Source organism: Lontra canadensis, unplaced genomic scaffold (genome assembly GCF_010015895.1).
Source record: "Lontra canadensis isolate GAN:19392208 unplaced genomic scaffold, GSC_riverotter_1.0 scaffold38, whole genome shotgun sequence".
Taxonomy (NCBI): domain Eukaryota; kingdom Metazoa; phylum Chordata; class Mammalia; order Carnivora; family Mustelidae; genus Lontra; species Lontra canadensis.
The window spans coordinates 18,322,838-18,343,691 of NW_022631032.1; the positions used below are offsets into that span (position 1 = coordinate 18,322,838).

Sequence of the window (20,854 nt, forward strand, 5' to 3'; positions counted from 1 at the left end):
CCTCAGTTTCCTCATCAGTGAATTAGGGATAACACGGTTGTTGTGAAGATTGAAAGAGTCACTATGCGAAAAGCACGGAGAGAGTACTGGGCACTCAACCCTTGGTGTTATTATTAGTATATTCTTATGGGAATGGGGTCCAGCTTAAGCTCTTTCAGGTGCTTTCTTCAGTGGATGTCTCCATTTGCGGCAGTGAGAGAACCCGAGTTGGAATCTTGACTTAACTCTTCCTCCCCAGGTAACACTGGATTTCCCTAACCTCAGGTGCTTTCTTGCTAAGAAATAAGGATTCAATCAGGTGAATGCTAAGACACCCTAACTCTCAAAATACATCAAATTTTATGGGTTGTTTGCTTTGGTGTTGGGGCATGTTTGGGTTTTGGACAAGTATTCTATTTAAGAAGATGTTATAGATATCTTCTTTTGCATAACAAACCACCCAAACTTAGTGCTATAGAACAACAGTTTTATTAAGCTCACAGATTCTGGGGGTCAGGAATTATGAAAGAGAGCACTAAGGTTGGTGGTCTCTGTTGCATGGTATCCAAGATGGCAGGAAATGGCTCAAGATGGCAGTGGGGGTGGGACGCCAATGATACTGGCCATCAGCTGGGACCCCCACGGGAACTTACCCAATCCCTCCAGCAAGCCACTGCACCTGGGGCTTGCTGGATGATAACACTGGGTTCTGAGACAAAGTATTCCAAGATGGCCAAGTGAAACAAGCTGTATCCCCTGCTCCCTTTAAAAAAACAATTTGTTGAGGTGAATTTCACATGCCACAAATGAGCCATTTAAATACAAACAATCCTGCAGCAAGTAGCCCAAGTTGTGAACCACCACCTCAATCTTGTGCTGAAAACATTTCCATCACTGTAAAGTAGATTCCCATACCTATTAAGTGGTTTTCTCCACCCCCTCCTCCCCCCAGTGCCTGGCAACCACTGTCTGTCTCTATGTATAGATCTATTCTGGATATGGCATGTAAATGGAATCATATGATGTGTGACCTTTCCTGTCTTCTTTCACTCAGTATAATGTTTTAGAGGATGTATCCCCTTCTCTCACCAAGCCTCAGAAGTCACCCAGGGTCACTTCCAGAAAAATTACAGGCCCACCTAGGTTCAAGGGAAGGAGACATAGACCCTACCCCTCATGTCAATGTCACATTCTAAGAAGAACCCGTGGGACAAGGAATCCTGTGGTGTTCATCTCGGGCAGTTGACCTCCATTAGCCATGGTCCATCTCCATCATACACGGCCCAACACCCACCAGTTATCCAGCTGGCTTCTGAAGGCCTAGTACAGGGACACAGAATGAAGGCGCTAGGCACAAATAGGCCTTACCAAGGGTCTGCCCAAGGGAGTATGACTCTAACAGAAGTTTGATAAGCCACAAGCTTAGAAGTGCAAAAAAAAAAAAAAATGGTCTTTATTTTCTAATAACTGGACTTAGGTCATGTCTATCTTAACCCCCCTTGCACCTAACAGCAGAAAACTTCCATGCAAGTTAGTCAAATTCCATGACAGCTTAGTGACCTCATATTCAAATCTATCATCTAAGCTTGTCCCCTCTCCCTGTCTCCCTGAAGTTGATTTTGAGCTCCAGACTTCTGCGGGGGGTACAGCATTGGTGTGGGGAGGGAGTGTCCCACCTTGGGCTCAAGCTATCCAGCATCAGTGTTCACCACGATGCACTTTCACTGGTCATGGCCTCTGGCCAGAGGTTGGCACACCCAGCCCCCAGCGGCCGGCACCCTCCTCTCAGTATCTGCCCAAGTCCCACCTTGGGATGTGGGAAGAAATATCCTGTTTCTCTTTGTGCAGGCCTGATGCTACCTGTCTTAGCGTATATTATGCGAACCAAGACCTTCTTCCCAAAGGTCTCTCTAGAGGCACTCAAGCCAGAGGTAAGGGGAGCCTTGGGTACAGCCCCATGGCCCTCCCTTTAGGAGGTATAAAGGGCCCAGGCAACCGTAGCTCCCTTCTCATAAAATGCTGGGATTTTTGATGTGGTTGCTTGGCTCTGGTCTTGCAGTTAAAAGCATCGAGGTCTATCTGAGCCTGTAGCCCACTCTCTTGGCCCCTAGAGCTCCTGCAGGATAAGCCTTCCTGATATGCTCGGGGTTCTGAACTGCCGTCTGTTCCATTTTCTCTCTGCCCAGGAGCCCCGTGGTGCCCAGCGGGGTTGTGGCCATCGACAGACGTTACTTCCAAAACACTGGAGCGTATGACCCTCTCATGTCTCTGCAGGGTGGAGAAAACCTCGAGCTGTCTCTCAAGGTATGTCCTGGACCAAGGGAGGAGCTAGGGGCTTCTGTTGAGTAGTGGGTAAGGCCCCAGCTTGGGGGCAGCCATTAGAAATGCTCCTGGTCAGGTCAAAGGCTGCAGGCAAAGTGTAAAATCATGAAATGGGGTATGTCAAATCTCCCCTCCCCATCTGTCTCATGCCCTACCTAGACTGTGCCCCCAGCTTCCCTCATGAAGCCAGCTAGGAAACCTGCCTGTAGGAAAGGGCACGGTATCAGCCAAGAATACTGTCACGCAGGGATTCCCGTACATTCTCTTTGCACGGCCCCGTCATTATTCGCAGCACCCACAGGCCCAAACCAATGCCAGAAAGTTCCATGCCCTAAGTACAGTGGTCCCTTATCTGTGGTTTCATTTGCCCGTGGTCAGCCATGATCAGAAGCAGACGATCGTCCTTCTGAGGTATCGTCAGGTTGGTGGTAGCCGAACGCCAGGTCACAGTGTCTGCCACATTTCTCTCATTCCATCTCATCACAGGGACATTTTATCATTTTGCAGCATCACAAGAAGGGCGGGTACCCTATAAGAAGATATTTTGAAAGGGGCACCTGAGTGGCTCAGTTGGTTGAGCATCTGCCTTCGACTCAGGTCATGATCTCAGGGTCCTGGGATGGAGTCGCGCATCAGGCTCCCTGCTCAGAGGAGAGCCTGCATCTCCTTCTCCTGCTGCCCCTGCTTCTGCTCGTGCTTTCTCTAATCTCTCTCTCTCTTCTTCACTCTCTGTCAAATAAATAAATAAAATCTTTAAAAAAAAAAAGAGGAAGATATTTTGAGAGAAAGACACCACATTCATGTAACTTTTATTATAGTATATCATTATATTGTTCTATTTTATTATTAGTTGTTAATCTCCTTCTGTGCCTAATTTATAAATGAAGCTTTATCACAGGTATGTATGTATGTATGTCTAAGAAAAGACATAGTATACAGAGAATCCAGAACTATCGGTGATTTCAGGCATCTACAACGGGTCTTGAACATATCTCCCATGGATAAGAGGGAACTACTGTAGCTCCAAAAAATAAGTATTTGTCTTAAAAATTCAGCACCCATTGGGAACCACACAGCTCCTTGAACCTCGGAATCAGATCAGACCCGACCACCCTCATTTCCCTCTCCATGTCAATTTTAACATGATACTGGCTTTTTAATCACAGCAACCACTGAAAGCCCAACCTAGTAGAGATGTTTATTATACAAAGTGCAGCCATCTAATGTTGAAACCATGAATTACCTCAAGCTTGTCATTTGCAGAACATCCGACAGATGTCACTACATTTCTCTCAAACATTTAAAATACCCCTTTGAGGCCCTTTGAGGTTGCTGGGGCACCCTTGGGGTACCTTGGCATATAGTTTGGGAACCCCATCTTTGGTGTGTTCCAGTTCATATGCTGCCTATGCTAGGAACGTTTTCGTTTTTCCTCTTTATCCCTAAGGATGACATGAAAGCCTTCCTGTCAAATGAATTACAGGCCTGTGGGAATAGGCAGGAAGGTTAGTGGAGAATAGTGAGAAGGTTTTCTTGAAAAAGGGTAGACTATGTTTAAGGAAAGCTTGCTTTGATCTCCACATAAATGGCTCTGGTGCCTTTGCAACAGAGGACATCACAAGCTTTGAGAAATTCTCTGATCACTAGGGACCCCTTATTCCCTGAGGAAGCAGCTTTGGGGAACAGAGATACTAAGCCACATGTCTAGCAGCTCTAAATGTGTGGGTGTGCTTCAGGGGAAGGACATGTTCAGGTTGCTGTGTGGATGTGGCCCCCTTACTCCACTGGCTCTGTCCCAGGACAGCTGGACCCGTTCTTCCCACCTTGTCTCTCCCCAGCCCAGAACTCCCAGACCCAGAAACTCTGTGGCACCCCGAGGACTAGAATTCTCTTTCCTGTTTCGCACTCCTGATTTCTTGTGCATTTTGCCAGCCCCTGGATCCTTCACTTCCCGTGAACTTGGAATAGTGTTCAGATGTTTATTTTTCTCCTTTTCTGGCAGGTCTGGCTCTGTGGTGGCTCCGTTGAAATCCTCCCCTGCTCTCGGGTGGGACACATCTACCGGAATCGGGAAACCCACTCCCCCGTTGATCAGGAGGCCACTCTGCGGAACAAGGTTCGCATTGCTGAGACTTGGCTGGGCTCTTTCAAAGAGACCTTCTACAGGCAGAGCCCAGAGGCCTTCTCCTTGAGCAAGGTAAGGAGAGATCCTGGCAGGGGCTTCTGGACCTCTAGCCTGGAGGGGAAAATAAAAGCTTTTGGCTTGTGCTTCCCTTAAGTTGCCCCTCTTAAGGGGCTCTTCTACCAGGCAGGGCTGCCCATCTCTCCCAAGCATCTCTTCCAGGAATCAGAGCCTCCCAGCTGGTCTTGGCCTGGAGCCCACCAGGAGAGATGTCGGTGGAATGACATCTATGGGAAGTGGCATAGGACACTGAGAACAGAGGACAGATTGGGCAGGAAAGAAGCAGTAACAGGTCTCAGAGGGCCCTTTCATCCTGGGCAAAGTGCTCAAGGCTATGAAATTATCCAACACAAGAAACAAATAAAGTATAAAAATAAACAGAAAAGATCTAAAACAAATCACAGAAAAATTAAAATTTAAACATTTAATTAAATGTCCGTAAGCAGTGCTTTTTCAGCTGCCATTCAGCTCAATTCTTGTGGGCTGACACATACACACTATTCAACATGAGATGCGCGTTCCCACTGATGTTTGCTATGCTGGGAGTAGGGGCTCCAAAGGTAAGATTTGGACCCACAAATGTCTTGGACCCATAAAGGTCTTGGGACAATTCCCACAAGCCCCTTGCCAGCCTACACTGTTGGGTGTTCTCTATTCTCTGAGCCACAGATCTCCCCATCTGTTCATCTGATGACTTTGACAAGGACAATGGCGCCTCCTACTGGTAAATGAGAAGACCTTTTTTGTTCAACCCTGTTGAGCATTTCTATTAATTGCTGTTTTGGAAATGTCCTGTTGCTGACGTCAGTGTCGAGATATTAAGAATATCACTGCCTTCCTGAAGGCAGAGGCATTTACTTTAAATTTAAATAATTAAAAATTAATTTCGCTTTACAGTTTCTATCCTTCCTTCCCCTCTCCCACTCCACCTGCAAAACCCTCACGTGGATTTTGAGATGCAGAAATTCTGGGCACCCAAAAGATAAGGCCAGGGTTTCACTGTTGGAAGAGTTAATATTGTCTTGTTTTTTCTTCTCAGGCAAGGTTGTACAGAAGGACAAGTTCATTGTCAACATGCCTCCTCCTTGGAGGTCAGACAAGGACAGGGTAGATTTGCCAGTTTGTTTCATTACCAGGAAAGGTGAAGGGGATGGGATGTGCGTGAAGGAATGTTCCTGCTCTGGGAGCAAAGTCCAGCCCTAAGGCATGGCTGGCGGGGTCTTAAGCAAACACTCAGAATGCCAAGAAATGATAAAAAAAACTTATACTGATTTCCTAGAGGAAAGAGTAATAGATCTCTTTGTTTAATGGTAGGTACAAATGCTGAATGAGCAAGACATTCCTGCCTCAGAGAAGTTGTTCTCAGACTTTCTGTGGCTGAAACTCACCGGGAGAGATGATTAAAATGCAGATTCCCTACCTACTGAATCATAATGTTGGGCGTAGGGCCAAGGAATCTGCATTTTTAACAATCTCCTTGGGCATTTCTGAGCTGGGTGCTTGGGATCGCAATTTAAGGAGAATACCGAGAGCATTTCAGCATGGAGGATTCAGGCCCTACTCCTTCCAACGTTTCCATCTGAGGAGTAAAGAAGGAGGAAGCCGAATCAAACCAAACTCACTTCATACAGTCCGTTAGCCCAGTGTCTAGTTGGCAGCCTAGAGGCCATCAAGCTGGAACTCTGAAATGGACTTCTTATTCCAGGCCTCTCTCCTTTCTTCTCCTCACCCCAGGAAATATTCTATCTCTCTCTATCTCTCTCTCTCTTATTAAGTAGGCTCCAGGCCCTGTATGGAGCCCGAAGTGGGGCTTGAACTCGTGACCCTGAGATTAAGACCCGAGCAGAGATCAAGAGTTGGATGCTTAACCAACTGAGCCACCCGGGTGCCCCCCCTTTTGTTTTTGTTTTTGATCTTTCTAACCACTCCTTAGCACCCCTGTCTTCCCTAAACCAGGACTTAGTACCAAATGTATGGGCAGGTTTTCTCAGATCTTATCAATATAGCCAAATAGGTAAATTTATACTAAAGTGTTAAGGACTTACCTGATAACCATCCCAGGACAACTGTATTATAAAGGAAAATCTCAAGGAAAGCGGATAGCATCACCCAAAGGAATGATTCATTAATGGAAGAGATTGGGCACTTAGAGGGGAAGAAAAGTAAACTTGCCTTGTCTCTACCTCACCCCACAATTTCCCAGCTTATTTCATCTGAGTGGCCTTTGGGCCATTTCCTGCCTCCATAAGGCTCATTCTAGTGCTGCACCACACCAGCAAAGCCCCACCATTTTGCCAGCTTCCACAGAAAAGTCCTTAGAGCTCTGGCATAATGGTCTCTGTTGACCGAAAATGTGAGGGATTATGGGGAGGGTGTGACCTCACACCCACATTGCTGGTTCCACAACTCTCTTTAGGGAGCATCGATCCTATTCTGTCCCTTTTAAACCTCTTCTTCCAATACATGAGCTTCCCCCTTGTCTGCAGCCCTGGGGATCCATGGCCTTGGTCCCCTCTCTCTGTCCCACCTCCTCAGTCACCTCTGTCCTTCCCCCATGCATGAATGGTGGCGAACAGCCGGCTTCTTCCCCGTCTCACTGCCTGTGTCTTTCTCAGACCGAGAAGCCAGACTGCACAGAACGCCTGCAGCTGCAAAGGAGGCTGGGCTGTCGGATGTTCCACTGGTTTCTGGCCAACATCTACCCTGAGATGTACCCATCGGAGTGCAGGCCCAGGTTCTCTGGAAAGGCAAGGCATGACCTGGGGAAGATGAACAGGAAGGAGAGGGGGTGGGCAGCCTCCTAAGACAGAAACTGAACCCTGGCCACACAGTCCCAAAGTCCATGGGGCCCCCGAGGCTTTCGTGCCTGCCCCGAGAGAGGCGACTGGTTGCCATGAAACCTGTCTCAGGGTCCTTCTTCGTGACAGGTGTGGCCTGCCTCCTGTCCCTTGGGATTAGAAGCTTCAGCTTGACGTTGCTCATTTTGGGTCTGAACCTGACCCCATGAGCTACACTGGGGAGAGAGAGGAGAGGAATGGCGCCTGACAGAGGGTGTCTTTACAGTGGATGTTGGGGTTCACTTCTGTATGGGTGTCCACTTTCAGCTCCACAACACTGGACTTGGCTTCTGTGTAGATTGCCAGGCGGAAGGGGACATCCTGGGCTGTGCCATGAGGCTAGCTCCTTGCAGTGACAGCCGGCAGCAGCAGGTGGGTAATCAGAATTCTCAGGATCACAGCAAGGGATGACCTGAGAATGGTCTTCCTGGGATGCTCCTCGCTTCCCTTTGGGGCACCTCCTTTCAGTGGTCCCATGTCCCCCGCTCCTCTGACTTGTCTGACTCTGCCCACCCTGCCCCCAGGCACAAGCACAAACACGGGCCATCATCAGAGAAGACACGTATCTGGGCTTGAGGGAAATGGAGACTATCTGGCTGATGTTTTTATTGAGCAGATGAGGAAACTGAGGCTCAGAGAGTGACCAGCCTGGGGGTTACAAGCTCAGATATGCCCAGGGTCAGGCAGGGAAAGGGGGTGAGCACAGTGAGCTGGGTGGAGGCTGCTGGTCCTGAGGAGCTCATGCCCATTTGAAAGCACGTGATACCTGTCCCCCAGACTCAACGGATGTCTTCTCTTCAATATGAAAGTGGGCTCAACATATGAGATCACATCCTTTTTTTTTTTTAAGATTTATTTATTTATTTATTTATTTATTTATTTATCAGAGAGAGAGAGAGCAAGCACAGGCTGGGGGAGCAGCAGGCAGAGGCGCAAGGAGAAGCAGGCTTCCCGCCGCGCAGGGAGCCTGTTGTGGGACTTGATCCCAGGACCCTGGGATCATGACCTGAGCCAAAGGCAGATGCTTAACCAACTGAGCCACCCAGGTGTCCCACCCCCAAATTTTAAAAGACATTTGAAACCCAGGGTTTATGGAAAATCTCCTCATTTAAATTAAACATCTATAATCAGAGGTCAAAGAAAACCACCACGTGCACATACATTTCCGCCGGGACGTGAGCAGAAACATGTGGACCAGCCAGAGATCTTCAGCCAACTAGGACCAGAGATGGGGAAAGCGGGTCACTCAAGTGGGTTGTGCAGACACAGAAGCACTGAAGAGGCGAGGGGAGCCCAGAAAGTGTTCTCCATTTGCAGTGGTGCCTCAAACCCATGACTCATGGTTATAGGCTTTTCTCAGTTCCCTGATTCTGAGGCCTCCCACGCAGGTGTGCTGTGGCTTTCAGGAATGTAATGTGGCTCTATGGGAGCCAGAGTGCATAAAGGGGGGATTTTTAGGGCACCACAGGAGCCTGGTGTGTGTGTGTCTGTGTTTCTGTGTGGGTGTCTCTGCACATGTGTGTGTGCACACGCATGTGTCTGTGTGTCTGTGTGAAGTGGAGAAGGAGGGCTGATTTTGGGGCAGACAGGCCTCATGGCCTCAGGTGACCATCTGCTCCACTTGCCAGAGGAAGGCTTACACACAGATGGAGCCGTTGGCTCCTGGGTTCAGCATTTGCCTCATTCAGGACATTTCCCAAGCACAGAGCAATTTAGTCTCTGAAATGCCTCCCACAGGGAGGAAGCCTTTTCCTGCATGCTCAGAAGGAAAGCAGAGGGTACAAATGTCCCTCGGGAGCAGAAGGGTATAACACAGGAGTTCTGCAGGGATGCCCAGGTTGGTAGGGCCCCTCTCCAATGCAGTGCTCTGATACCTTGTTTGGGGAGGGGACAAGAGGCTTCAGTGAAGACAGAAAAAAAGCATGGCTTTCCCCCGAGGCCCCGCTCTGCAGCACAGCTGGCCCTGGCAGGACCTGACAAAGATGGGGCTGCCTTGGCAACAGCAGAAGCTTATGGCCCAAAGGGCAGCTGAAGAGAAAGGCTGAACATGCCCAACAGGCACCCTGCCACAGGGAGAGGCCCCTCCCGGAGCCAGAGCTCCTGTTCTTGGATAGAGATGGCTCATCTCAGGGCAGACTGTCTGAAATCAACACTGAGAAATCCAGGTGGCGCCTGGTTAAAATCTAGGCCTAGTAAGGGTGGGTCTCCGGTGGCTTGTCCATTCCCCACCTGTGGTTCTTAACCTTTTTAGGTCATATATGGCGATTGCCCCATTGGGGCAGATCAACCCTTGACTCCAAATCTGGTTCAGATCTGGAGACTGATGATTCCACACATGCAACAGGAGAGAATGGAAAGCATCATGAGACTTTCTCAGGGAGAGCAGGGCAGGCTCCCAGGCAGGTGGCAACTGGCTTTGGCGCTTATGTGGTCGGGGGATGGGCCAGGTGAGTGTTCCCAGGTCCAGCGGGGCTGACCTGGTTTGAACTTCCTGCCAGCACCAAAGAAGAAAGGACTGGAATTTCTTTCTTTCTTATTTTTAAAAGAAAAAAAAATTTTAAAGATATTATTTATTTGACAGACAGAGATCACAATTAGGCAGAGAGGCAGGCAGAGAGAGAGGAGGCGGGTGGGGGGGTAAGCAGGCTCCCTGCTGAGCAGAGAGCCTGATGTGGGGCTCCATCCCAGGACCCTGGGATCATGACCTGAGCTGAAGGCAGAGGCTTAACCCACTGAATCACCCAGGCACCCCAGGACTGGGATTTCTTATGAGCTTGCCCTGAAGTGCAGGAAGGGGATAAGGCGAAGGGGGTGGAGCTTGAAATCTCAGAGGTCAGACATCACACATGGAGTCAGAATCTTTATTATAAGTCACATGGTTCCTTTAAGAAGGTGATGAATTCTAAGGACAATTTCCCAGAAAAAAAAAACACATATAAGCACATCTGGACAAAATTTTTAAAAATTATCAGGGTTCATGGATCTCTTGAAGCCCCTTATGGTCCATGGGCTCTAAAACCCCTGGTTCGTAACTTCCAGAAGCTAAAGGAAGGAGTCAAAGTGAAAAACCATGTCTCCTCCTGCGGCACCCCAGAGGCTGATAAACTTCATGCCCGCTATTGCCTGAGGAGAGAAGAAGGTAACTAAGTCAGGGAAAGGCTCTAGATGCTGCAGGGTCATTCCAGCACGCATGTAGGCCTCTTGGTTATTGGAAAGGTGTCTTTGTATCTTATGGTATAGATTCTTCTCAAATTTCTATCACAGAATAACTTCCCAAGGTGTTGGGAAGCCTCAGTGATGCTAGCTGAGGGTTGGTGGGTCCACTCATTTCACAACTTGGATGAACCTAGAAAGCCTAGCTTTCCCCCAAATCTCTGTCAGCCTTGGACAGGGGCCTTTGCTTTAAGGTCTCTGTTAAAAATAAACAACAAAGTACAAGTTGATCATTGATCAAATGAGTCAAGTAAGGCTCCAAGAGTCTGGGAGCAAACTCCAGAACATGTCTTGGAGGGTCTGGAGTCCAGCCCTGCAGGGAGGACCCATGAAGCCAGGCTTGGCAGTGTGGGCCCTGGGATCCCAGAGGAAGGCTTGCATCAGGAGGGCACGTGTGGAACCAGGTGCTCAGGATCCATGTGGCCTCTTTCACTTTTGCCCTTTACCAGTGTTCCAGATCATACCAAAATGCATTCACCCCTGGCACAGGGGAGGAGGACATAGATATAAAGCTAAGTGAGGAAGCCATGTGATGTGGTAGAAACAGCTCACCACTTTCTAGCTGCATGACATCAGAAGCCTTCTTAACACCTCCGAGTCTTGGTTTCCTCTTCTGCAGTTGGGAATCATGCAGTCTCCTGCATGCCACCAGAACGTGGTGGGGGTTCTGATTCTTGGTGGGGAAGAGGGGACTAGCAAGGACTTGATATGTAGCAAAGTCATGAGCTAGATAAGCTGAAAGCCCTTCTCCTCAAAACACTTAGATATGCCATATAAAAATTAAGAAGAAATACATACCTAACTGAATTTGTAACAAAGGGAAATCTCCAGGGGCCAAAAATCAGAAGGCAACCGAAAATGGAGCCATATGGCATTGGCCAAGCTCCCTGCCTGAGGTGAGGGAAACTGGGGAATCCAAAGTCATTAGTTACATGTAAGAGTAGTTAATGAGAGCCTATCTATAGCCTGTGACAGAAGAGAAGTTGGAAATGAGACATCACATACAGCCAACTTTGACCTTCAAAGAGTAACCTATCTGCCAAAAGTTTGACTAGAAAAATCCACCCACTGCCCCAAGAAGATGACAAGGAAACTTGTTTGTCTCCACAGGGTCTTTGTATAGGAGAAAGGAACTTAAAAAAAAAAAAAATTCTTTTAACCACAAATCTGCATCTAATTTGGGTTTAGGGTTCAAATTTATGTGTGGTATGGGAATCCTTAAGCAGGACTGGCTACCAAATTCGTGGGTCCCAGTGCAAAATGAAAATGTGGGGTCCATCATTCAACAATTATTAAGAATTTCAAGATAGTAACAACAGAACACTAAACCAAGTATATTAAACCCAAAACATTGAACTCTTCTAGGCATGAGGCCCCACATGAATGCACAGATCACTTTGTCTCTCAGCCACAAAATTAATATAAAAAATCATTCAGGCTGTACCTGGCCAGAACAGAAAATGGTTTTGTTAGGAAAGTGCTCTCCAGCTGGGACACACAGGCTTCCTACAGTTAAAGCCCCTCTGCAAAGACATGCACATCCAATACTATGAAACATGGGAGGATGGGCCGCATGGGTGGCTCAGTGGGTTAAGCCACTGCCTTCGCTCAGGTCATGGTCTCATGGTCCTGGGATCAAGGCCTGCATAAGGTCTCTGCTTGGCAGGGATCCTGCTTCCCGCCCCCACCCCCCGCCCCGGCCTGCCGCCTGCCTCTCTGCCTACTTGTGATTTCTGTCAAATACATGAAACCCTAAAAAAAAAAAAAATGGGAGGACAAAATGACCATGAGCAAGAGTCAGCAGATGCAACAGACAGCAGGAGAATTAGTTACAGGCCAGGTCAGATCTCTCCAGAAAGAGATCCCCTTGGGCCCCAAGAGTGTTCCTCATCTGCTCCTCTTCCAGAGCACTCCCACAACACAAGCATTCTTTATGGCCTCATCCGTGATGCAGGAAATAGAATCATGGGAACACATGCCAGAACAAATAAATATGAATGCAACAGCAGGTGGCATGTGGAGATTTCAGAGGCTAAGTGTAGTCTAGCATTGTATGTGTAGATTTGACTATGAGATATGGTATTGCTGACCCTCGTAAAATCTAAAGATTACCTCTGGACCTCAGCTCTATGGTGAGCTCTTCTTCCTGCATCTCCAGCTTTGGAGTAGATCTCCTTCTAGCTATGCTAACGACCATTCCCCTGTCCCAGCACCTCAAGCACACCAGCAGGAAGGGGATCCACTTTGGCAGCCCACAGCACCTGTGCTTTGCTGTCAGGCAAGAGCAGGTGATTCTTCAGAACTGCACGGAGGAAGGCCCTGACATCCATCAACAGTACTGGGACTTCCAAGAGGTATGTAATCTGTTCAGGAAGTGTGCAGCAGTGTCTCCAGCTGGGACGGTGTCCCAGGGTCTTCTAAGAGGTCAAGTACTACCATACCAGCCAGTGCCCCTGCTGTTGAACTTAGTGACTTAGCATTAAGTCCTCAGGGGGAAGTAAAGCCAACCTTGCAGCAAAGTTGGTTCACCAGGACCTTGAAGTGTACTGATTTGCCACATCTCTGTAAAGCTCTGACTGTGACCATGGCAGACAGAGGAGATAGTCCCTTTTTGAAGTTTCTTAGTTCAGGTCACCAGTAAGACCATGGCGCGTGTTACAGAAGCAGTCAGCTACCTCAGAGATGTGGTTTTAGGAGCGATAGAATGGCCCTTCTTTCTCTACTTGGTGACAAGTGAACCTAAAACTCGGGACTCACACATGCTCAAAGACATCTTAGAAACCAAGTTAAGGTCCATTATGAATGATCATAAAGGATCATTCTAACCAAGTCCTGTGGATAAGATATGTTTTAAAAAGAGCATTTTAGGGGCGCCTGGGTGGCTCAGTGGGTTAAAGCCTCTGCCTTCAGCTCAGGTCATGATCCCAGTGTCCTGGGATCGAGCCCCGCATCGGGCTCTCTGCTCAGCGGAGAGCCTGCTTCCTCCTCTCTCTCAGCCTGCCTCTCTGCCTACTTGTGATCTCTGTCTGTCAAATAAATAAATAAAATCTTTTAAAAAAAATTAAAAAAGAGCATTTTAAAATAATAAGGAAAAGATTAGTGAGTAAGATTCACCCAGTATAATTCAGACATTAAAAACTAAGACTTTAAAATTTAAAGTATTGTTCAGCCATAAAAAGGAATGAAGTACTGTTCATAATAGTACTATTTATAATAGCCAAGAGGTAGAAGCAACCCAAGCATTCAATGATGGATGAATGGATAAACAAAATGTGGTAGACATATAATGGAATACTATTCAACCTTAAAAGGAAAGGAAATTCTGTCCCATGCCACAGCATGGATGAACCTGGAGGACATCACACTAAGTAAAATAAATGTGTCACAAAGGACAAGTGCAGTACGATTCCACCCACATAAGGTATCAAAAGTAGTCAAATTCATAAAAACAGAAAGTAAAATAGTGGTTACCAGGAGCTGGGGGGGAGGGGAGAGTTGTTTAATAGGTACAGAGTTTTAGTCTTGAAAGATGAAAAAGTTCTGAATATCTGTTTCACAACAACATGAATATACTTAACACTACTAAACTTTACTCTTAAAAATGGTTAAGATGGTAACTTTTATATTATCTGTTTTTACCACAATGAAAAGAAAAAAAAAGAAATTAGGTGTATTTATGCTACAACATGGATGACCCTTGAAGATATCATGCAGTGAAAGAAGCCAATCACAAAAGGCCATGTATTCTCTGACTTCATTTATAAGATATGTCCGGAATAGATAAATCCATTAATACAGAAAGTAAATTAGTGATTTCCAGGAGCTAGGAGGAGGGAGGGGCAGGAAGTTATTGTTAATGGATAGTGGGTTTCTTTTTACACGGAGGATTGCATACACTCTGTGAGTATACTAAAAGCCATCAAGTTGTATACTTGAAAAGAGGGAATATTGTGATTTATGAATTTTATCTAAAAAAAAAACAAAAACCAAACACACAAATGGACATTATCAGCCTTGTTGGTTAAATGTTTAACTTTTCAACAAGAAATATTTTTTTGTTGTTGTTGAAAAAAGGATGGCTGGATTCTATATCAAATCTGGTGGATTTTGAGCAGGAAGCAGCCATCATCCTCCAAACCTGACTGACTGCCCCTCTGTGTATCCTCGAGCCTTTACTCTCTACTGCAACCTGGTGGCAGAAGTGCTAAATTGCTGGATTCACAAGGGGCAGAGATCAAACCAAAAAAAATTTTTTTAAGATTTTATTTATTTATTTGACAGAAAGAGAGACCACAAGTAGGCAGAGAGGTAGGCAGAGGGAGGCTCCCTGCTGAGCAGAGAGCCCGATGCAGGGCTCAATCCCAAGACCCTGAGATCATGACCTGAGCCGAAGGCAGAGGCTTAACCCACTGAGCCACCCAGGCACCCCCAAACTAAATGTTTTCGAAAACAAAAATGTACAAGTACAGTGATAACAGTGAATGTCACCAGTAAGGTATATAGACTAAACATGCTCTACATACTGGCATGCTACCAACCAGAACTCTCCAAAATAGCACAATTATATAATCTCAATAAAGATAATTTAATTAATGACCTCAAGCTTCCAAATGATATTTTTATTTAGGGCTACCTAAATTATATTTTATGTTAACCAACATACTGCAGTTCCTTACCAGACCAGTTCGCACCACCTCTATGAGTCTCATCATGATTAGCACAAAGCTTAGGAATATCCTTTGCCGACTGATTGCTGGGAACTGACTTTTTTTCTTCTTCTTCTTCTTCTTTCTTTTCTTTTCTTGTTCTTTTCCTTTTTTTCCCCTCTTTTCAGAATGGAATGATTGTCCACATTCTTTCTGGGAAATGCATGGAAGCTGTGGTGCAGGAAAACAGTAAAGATTTGTACCTTCGCCAGTGTGATGGAAAAGCCAGCCAGCTGTGGCGATTTGACAACATCAGCAGTGTGGATAAATGATGAATGCCAGTGTCAGAGGGAATAGAGAAGCTGAGTCATCACAATTCGGCCCCAAGAGAGCTACAAGAGCATGTATATTTCATGAAGCAGATCCTTTTGTGTTTGTACTCCTGGTGATAGTAGAGAAAAAAGCTCTGTGAATGAATATAGAAAGTCTTTCCTTCTTGCACCTTATTGCATTGACTGTTGGCTGTTTTAGAAAAAGAAAAAAGAGGATTCATTGTCTCATTGTCTTCATCACTGGTAGATGGTCATTACATAGTACATAAGATTTTTTTTTCTATTGAGCACTTGATAATTGCTTTTATCTCTCATAAAGGAAAGAGGCATGGACAGTCTCAGGTAACACCTCCAAGGATACATAAATCCAATCGATAAATTTTTTGCAAATAGCCTTACTTTGGATCATCTGTGTAGCCAACAATGAAAATTAAAGTGTGAAGAGGTTGTAAAGGCCTGAAGTTTCCAGAACTTTGGATTAAGCTCATTAGGACAAATTCCATGTTCACTGGCTAAGCCATAGAAGAAGGAAGAGAAGCCACTGAGCAAAGAATTGGGTTGAAGAGAGATGGAAGAGCTTTGACTTAATTTTCCAGCTCAGCCTGGCAGCTGGAAAGAGCTAGCGGACCTGGAATAGGATGTTTTCATGTAAATGAGAATTTCCTCCATACTTTCTACCTCCATTCACCCTGCCCTAGCCCTTCTTTACCTTGGTTAACCCCAACCAGAATCTTATGCAATGTATTTCTCTTTAGTCGTTGGTATTGGAAGGGTCAGCTCAGACTGAGCATTCCCAATAACGAAGTTGAGAAACTCTCCTGATGCCCGGTTATAGGGTTTGCATGGACTGGATCAGAAATAGCAACCTCCACAAAAAAGGCAAGCCTGCTAGTAGGGAAATGCCTGCATTTGAGCCAAAATTCATATGAAAGGAACCAGAGTTGGGTATTAATGTCCATTAGGACTAACGTGGCCATTTCTTAGCCTGGGACCCCCATATGTGCCTGCGGGTTGAATGTTCACAGCTGGGCAAGGAACATGAACATGCCTCCAATAGAGCAGATCCAGTGCTAGCAAGACCTGAATGGCTCTCCTTGCTGTGACCTGGCCTACCTAGTTCGGCCATAAGGAGCTGTTGAGTGGACTTGGTTCTGCTGTTAGGAAGACACCATTTATGCCTATTTCTCCTCCGAGGAGAGTTTGCTCTCCCTAGGGTCAGCGTAGAAACCTCCCTTCAAAGATCTTGATCTCCTCTGGGCTATCTCAGAAGTCAGTGTGTTTCAAATAAGAAAAACTAGGTAGGACGTGAGGGTTTCTAAACAATGCCTATTATAATCATGTATTCTTTTTCCATCAGCTTAAGTCAATGGCCCACTGCATTTATCCTTCCTCAGAATGCACTCCAGACTTGTGCTGTCCACAGTAGCCATTAGCCGCATGTGGCTATTTAAATGTAAATTCATTAAAAATAAAAAAATTAGACTCAGTTCTTCAGTTGTACTGGTCACATGTCTAGGGCTTAATAGCTGCCCATGCCTAGTGGCTACTGTACTGGAGAGCACAGACATAGAACATTCTATCACAGCAGATAGTTCTATTGGATAGTGCTGATCTGGATAGACTGATCATCCTGTTGAGAGAAGAGATTTTAGCCACTGTCTTCTTCCTTCAGACATGTCTATATTTAAAACAAATTCCTCTAACATCCTGAGGCTGAGATGGAGCTAAAAATTCTCAGACAGCAACCTTGTAAATGCTATTAATAGTTGCAAACTAAAAATTAAACAAGACCTCTATTTTTTTAAATGAACTTAATTATTGGCATTGTGAGTATTTGAAGTTGCTGGAATAAATTAATATAATTAAATAAAAGGCTGAATTCAATTGTCTAAGTTGTGTTTGACAGTAATTATCAAAAGGACCCAGATGGCTTATTGCTTAATTGGTTGAATAAAGCAAGAATGTAGGGTTCCTTGCTTCCTTAACCATCCCCATGATTTATTACTTTATTATAGAAATGGCTGTCAACTCAGTCCCTAGCTGGTACTTACAAATCCTTAATTTAAACAAAACAGATGTCTCCATTTAGTTCAAAAAGACATTCAACCTTCTCCTCATAGTGTAACCAAGTGTTCAAATTCTGTTCTCTGTGGACTCTGCTTTGATTTTATCCACACAATCATTTTTAAAAGTAGAGAAACCTGGCAGTTGAAAGATTTGATTCCCAAGAATTTGATCTTCACTTTTATGATTGGACTTTATTGTTCAGGAGTAGAGGTAAGAGATCGATGGAACATCTTGATTGTATTCAGGTTGATGGTTCTGATTTGTTCTTGAGGTCTTGCTAGGTCCCTGTCCTCAGAGTCCATGAGACATGCCATAATATTTTGGCTCAATCCAGTGCTCCTCAAATTTCACTGTATTCACAGATCATGTGGGGATTATATTAAGACTCAGATTCTAATTTGGTAGGTCTGGGGTGGGACCTGAGATTCTGCCTTCCTAATGAGCTCCCAGGGGATGCTGATGCTGGTCTGTAGGCCACTTTCTGAGCAGTGAACAGCAGTCTGTTGCTACTTGGAACTAAAAGAGTGGCCACCAGACCAGTTCTTGGACTCTATTCTTTGCTTCTCATCGAGCTCTGTTTGAATCCACATGGCAGGATGATTTGCTCCTGTATGATATAAGACAACACACCTTGCTCAGTGTAATTCCTTTTCCTCTCTCCATCAACACTTTTCCTCTTTTCTCATTCTGTCTACTAGTTCTACTCTTTTGACCAGGAGAGTTCTTTATCTTTCTTGGTTTTTTTGCTGCTTGGCCTGTGGTTATGTTATGATCTCCTCACTTTTCTTATCTTGTCCTCAGCTTCCCTCTTTTTTTTTTTTTATCTCTGATCAAGGCTGCTTTTCCAGCATCCATGGTCTTGTGACAGCTTTTCTCTCATTCTCCCTTTCCTCTCTCAGGCCTTCTATGCCCTTCCATCACCAAGTCCAACTGACCAATCTTGATGGAGTGAGCACCATCAGTTTCTCCAAAGGATTTTTGGAGCACTGAGCATACCAATTAATTGTTGGATTTTTTAGTTTTCCTCAGCCCTAGCTTCTCTCCAAGAAGAATCCAGAGTATGGAGGAGTAGACATATCATTTCACATGGACATGAGATGACTGGGCTACTAAAGGACCTACTGCTGGTCATGGGAATATAGCCCTTGTCTTGAGGAGGCGGCTGGGGTCTGGCAGGCAGGTAGCCCTATATAGAGGACCTACAGAGAGGAAGATGTAGGGGACCCTTGGGAGATGGGCCAGGACCTGTGACCTCTGAATATGGCCACATCTAATAGCCAGACATAAGATTAGATGACCAGAAAGCAAATCCTGCCAAAGCCCAAAATTTGATTCTCTCAATCCTTAAGTCACACAATAAAGGTAAAGCACAACTAACCAAGAAGGAGATGCCAAATTCACCCTTTGACATTGGAGTCTCTGGTGGTGACACAGAGTATTCTGGCCCGACCCACCTCCCTCCTGTCTTACAGCTTCAGGGAGCTCCTGGAGAACTTCCAACCGGCAGTATCTGCATTTCTTTGCTTAAGGGTTTTTCCTAAAGCTGAAGAAGTCCGCTTTATGATGTGGGGCAGGGCAGAAAGTCACCCCCAAGAAGCAGCCCTCAATCAATGACTGCCGAGAGTATAGATACCTCAGTTCCCTCACCGCTCCAGTAGGTTCAGGCTGAGGTGCAAATTCCACACTATTTCCCAGAACCTGCTGTGGGATTACACTCCAATCATCCACAGCGCTGGCTTGCTTGATAATACATCTCCAATTGGCTACATTCTTTTCCTACCCCATCCCCCACTGGTGCTTCCCAAACTCACCTTCCAGGTAAACCACTTATACTCAAATCTTTACTTCAGTGTCTCTTAATGGCAAACCCGCCTTCACATACATGGCCTGGCCCTCAAAAACTTCCACCTGAGGGAGTTATTCTGATCATCAAATGGCAGTCTTGATCAGTTTTCCCACCCCATCAGATGCCCCACTCCCCTGAGCTGAACTTATTCCACTGAAATGTAAGACCAGAGAATGGATCTCTAGGCAGCTGCGTCTCAGGAAGGGAGAGACTGAGGAAGAGCAATATGCACAGACTTTATCCCAAATATTCAATAATATTAGACATCCTTCCTCCTGGGGAAGAATGAGGGAGGGCATAGAGAGAGGCCACAAGTATTCTCCTAATTGATATCCTTCCTTGTAGAAACCTGAAGCCTGAGGGAGCGTAGGTTCCCCCTGAATATCTCTCTCTCTCTCTCATACACACACACACAAACACACTGTTCCCTTTCATAACTAGTTCATGTCCAATAACTAGTACATACTAGTGTAAGAGGATATACAGGTATACCATGTAAGTTAGGAGCGGAGAGCATGGTTGTTTTCCATGACCAAGTGTGGGGGTTCAGATATAAGGTGGGTATTGAGGAAGAGGTGGGCCAAACAATATGGTAAAGTCCCGAAGAGCAAGGTGATCCCGGAGGTCTTTCCAGTGGGGGCAGGAGGGGTTGCCAGAGGGATTTTTCAGAGTTAGGTGACTAGTTCACACTACAAAGGTGTTTCCTTATATTCACCAGACACTTTTGGCCGTGACTTATGTACTGACTTGTGTGCTGTGTTGAAGGATATAAATCAAGGAACAAGGCTGAGCTCCCTGTCCAGGACAGAGAAGGAAGAGAGCGCCTGTGTGGGTTGGGTAGATCAATACCAGTGAGACTAGGCATTCGGTGGAAGCAGGGTAACATTGGTGTATAGAAGAACTGACACAAGTTCTTTCTGCCACATCATGTCAACAAGGATGAATTCACTGAGGCAAGATCGTATGTTAAAATTATATTAGGCTATGGACCAGAGCAGGGATCAGCAAACTTTTTCTATACTGGGAGTGACAATACATATTTTTAGCTTTGTGGGCTCTTTGGTCTCCGTCACAACTACTCACATCTGCCACTGTAACACAGAAGCAGCCATGGACAATAGTAAACAAAGGAGTATGGCTGTGTTCTAATCAAACTTCATTTTTGAAAACAGAGTTAGCCCACAACCCTAGTTTGCCACCGCCCCCACCCCCCGCCCGGGGAATAGAGTTTTTGACCCAGCTACAGAAGGAAATAAATCACAGATTTAAAAAAACAGAAAAATAGTACCAAAGAAATTGTAAGTATCCTTGAAAAATATAAAAACAAAGTATTTCTGTACTATAAATAACAAAAAAGCAAAGAAAAACAGAACAGTATAGTACGTTCCCAGTGTAAGCAGACTTCAGTCCTTTTTAGAAAGAAATAGGAA

General features: G+C 45.7%; 1 protein-coding gene across 3 annotated transcripts in view; it reads left to right on the forward strand.

The window, feature by feature from the left end:
- Positions 1 to 17,400, forward strand: part of GALNT15 (polypeptide N-acetylgalactosaminyltransferase 15) — a 44,822-nt gene extending 27,422 nt beyond the window's left edge. Inside the window, exons 5-10 of one of the 3 annotated variants that reach the window (XM_032869760.1) lie at positions 2,166 to 2,283; positions 4,304 to 4,498; positions 7,099 to 7,230; positions 7,588 to 7,692; positions 12,744 to 12,887; positions 15,368 to 17,400. In XM_032869760.1, coding sequence (XP_032725651.1) covers positions 2,166 to 2,283; positions 4,304 to 4,498; positions 7,099 to 7,230; positions 7,588 to 7,692; positions 12,744 to 12,887; positions 15,368 to 15,511 — 838 coding nt within the window. In that variant the 3' untranslated portion in view covers positions 15,512 to 17,400. The remainder of the gene's footprint in view (positions 1 to 2,165; positions 2,284 to 4,303; positions 4,499 to 7,098; positions 7,231 to 7,587; positions 7,693 to 12,743; positions 12,888 to 15,367) is intronic. The other 2 variants (XM_032869761.1, XM_032869762.1) reach the window with 2 other exon arrangements.
- Positions 17,401 to 20,854: the final 3,454 nt, after the last annotated feature.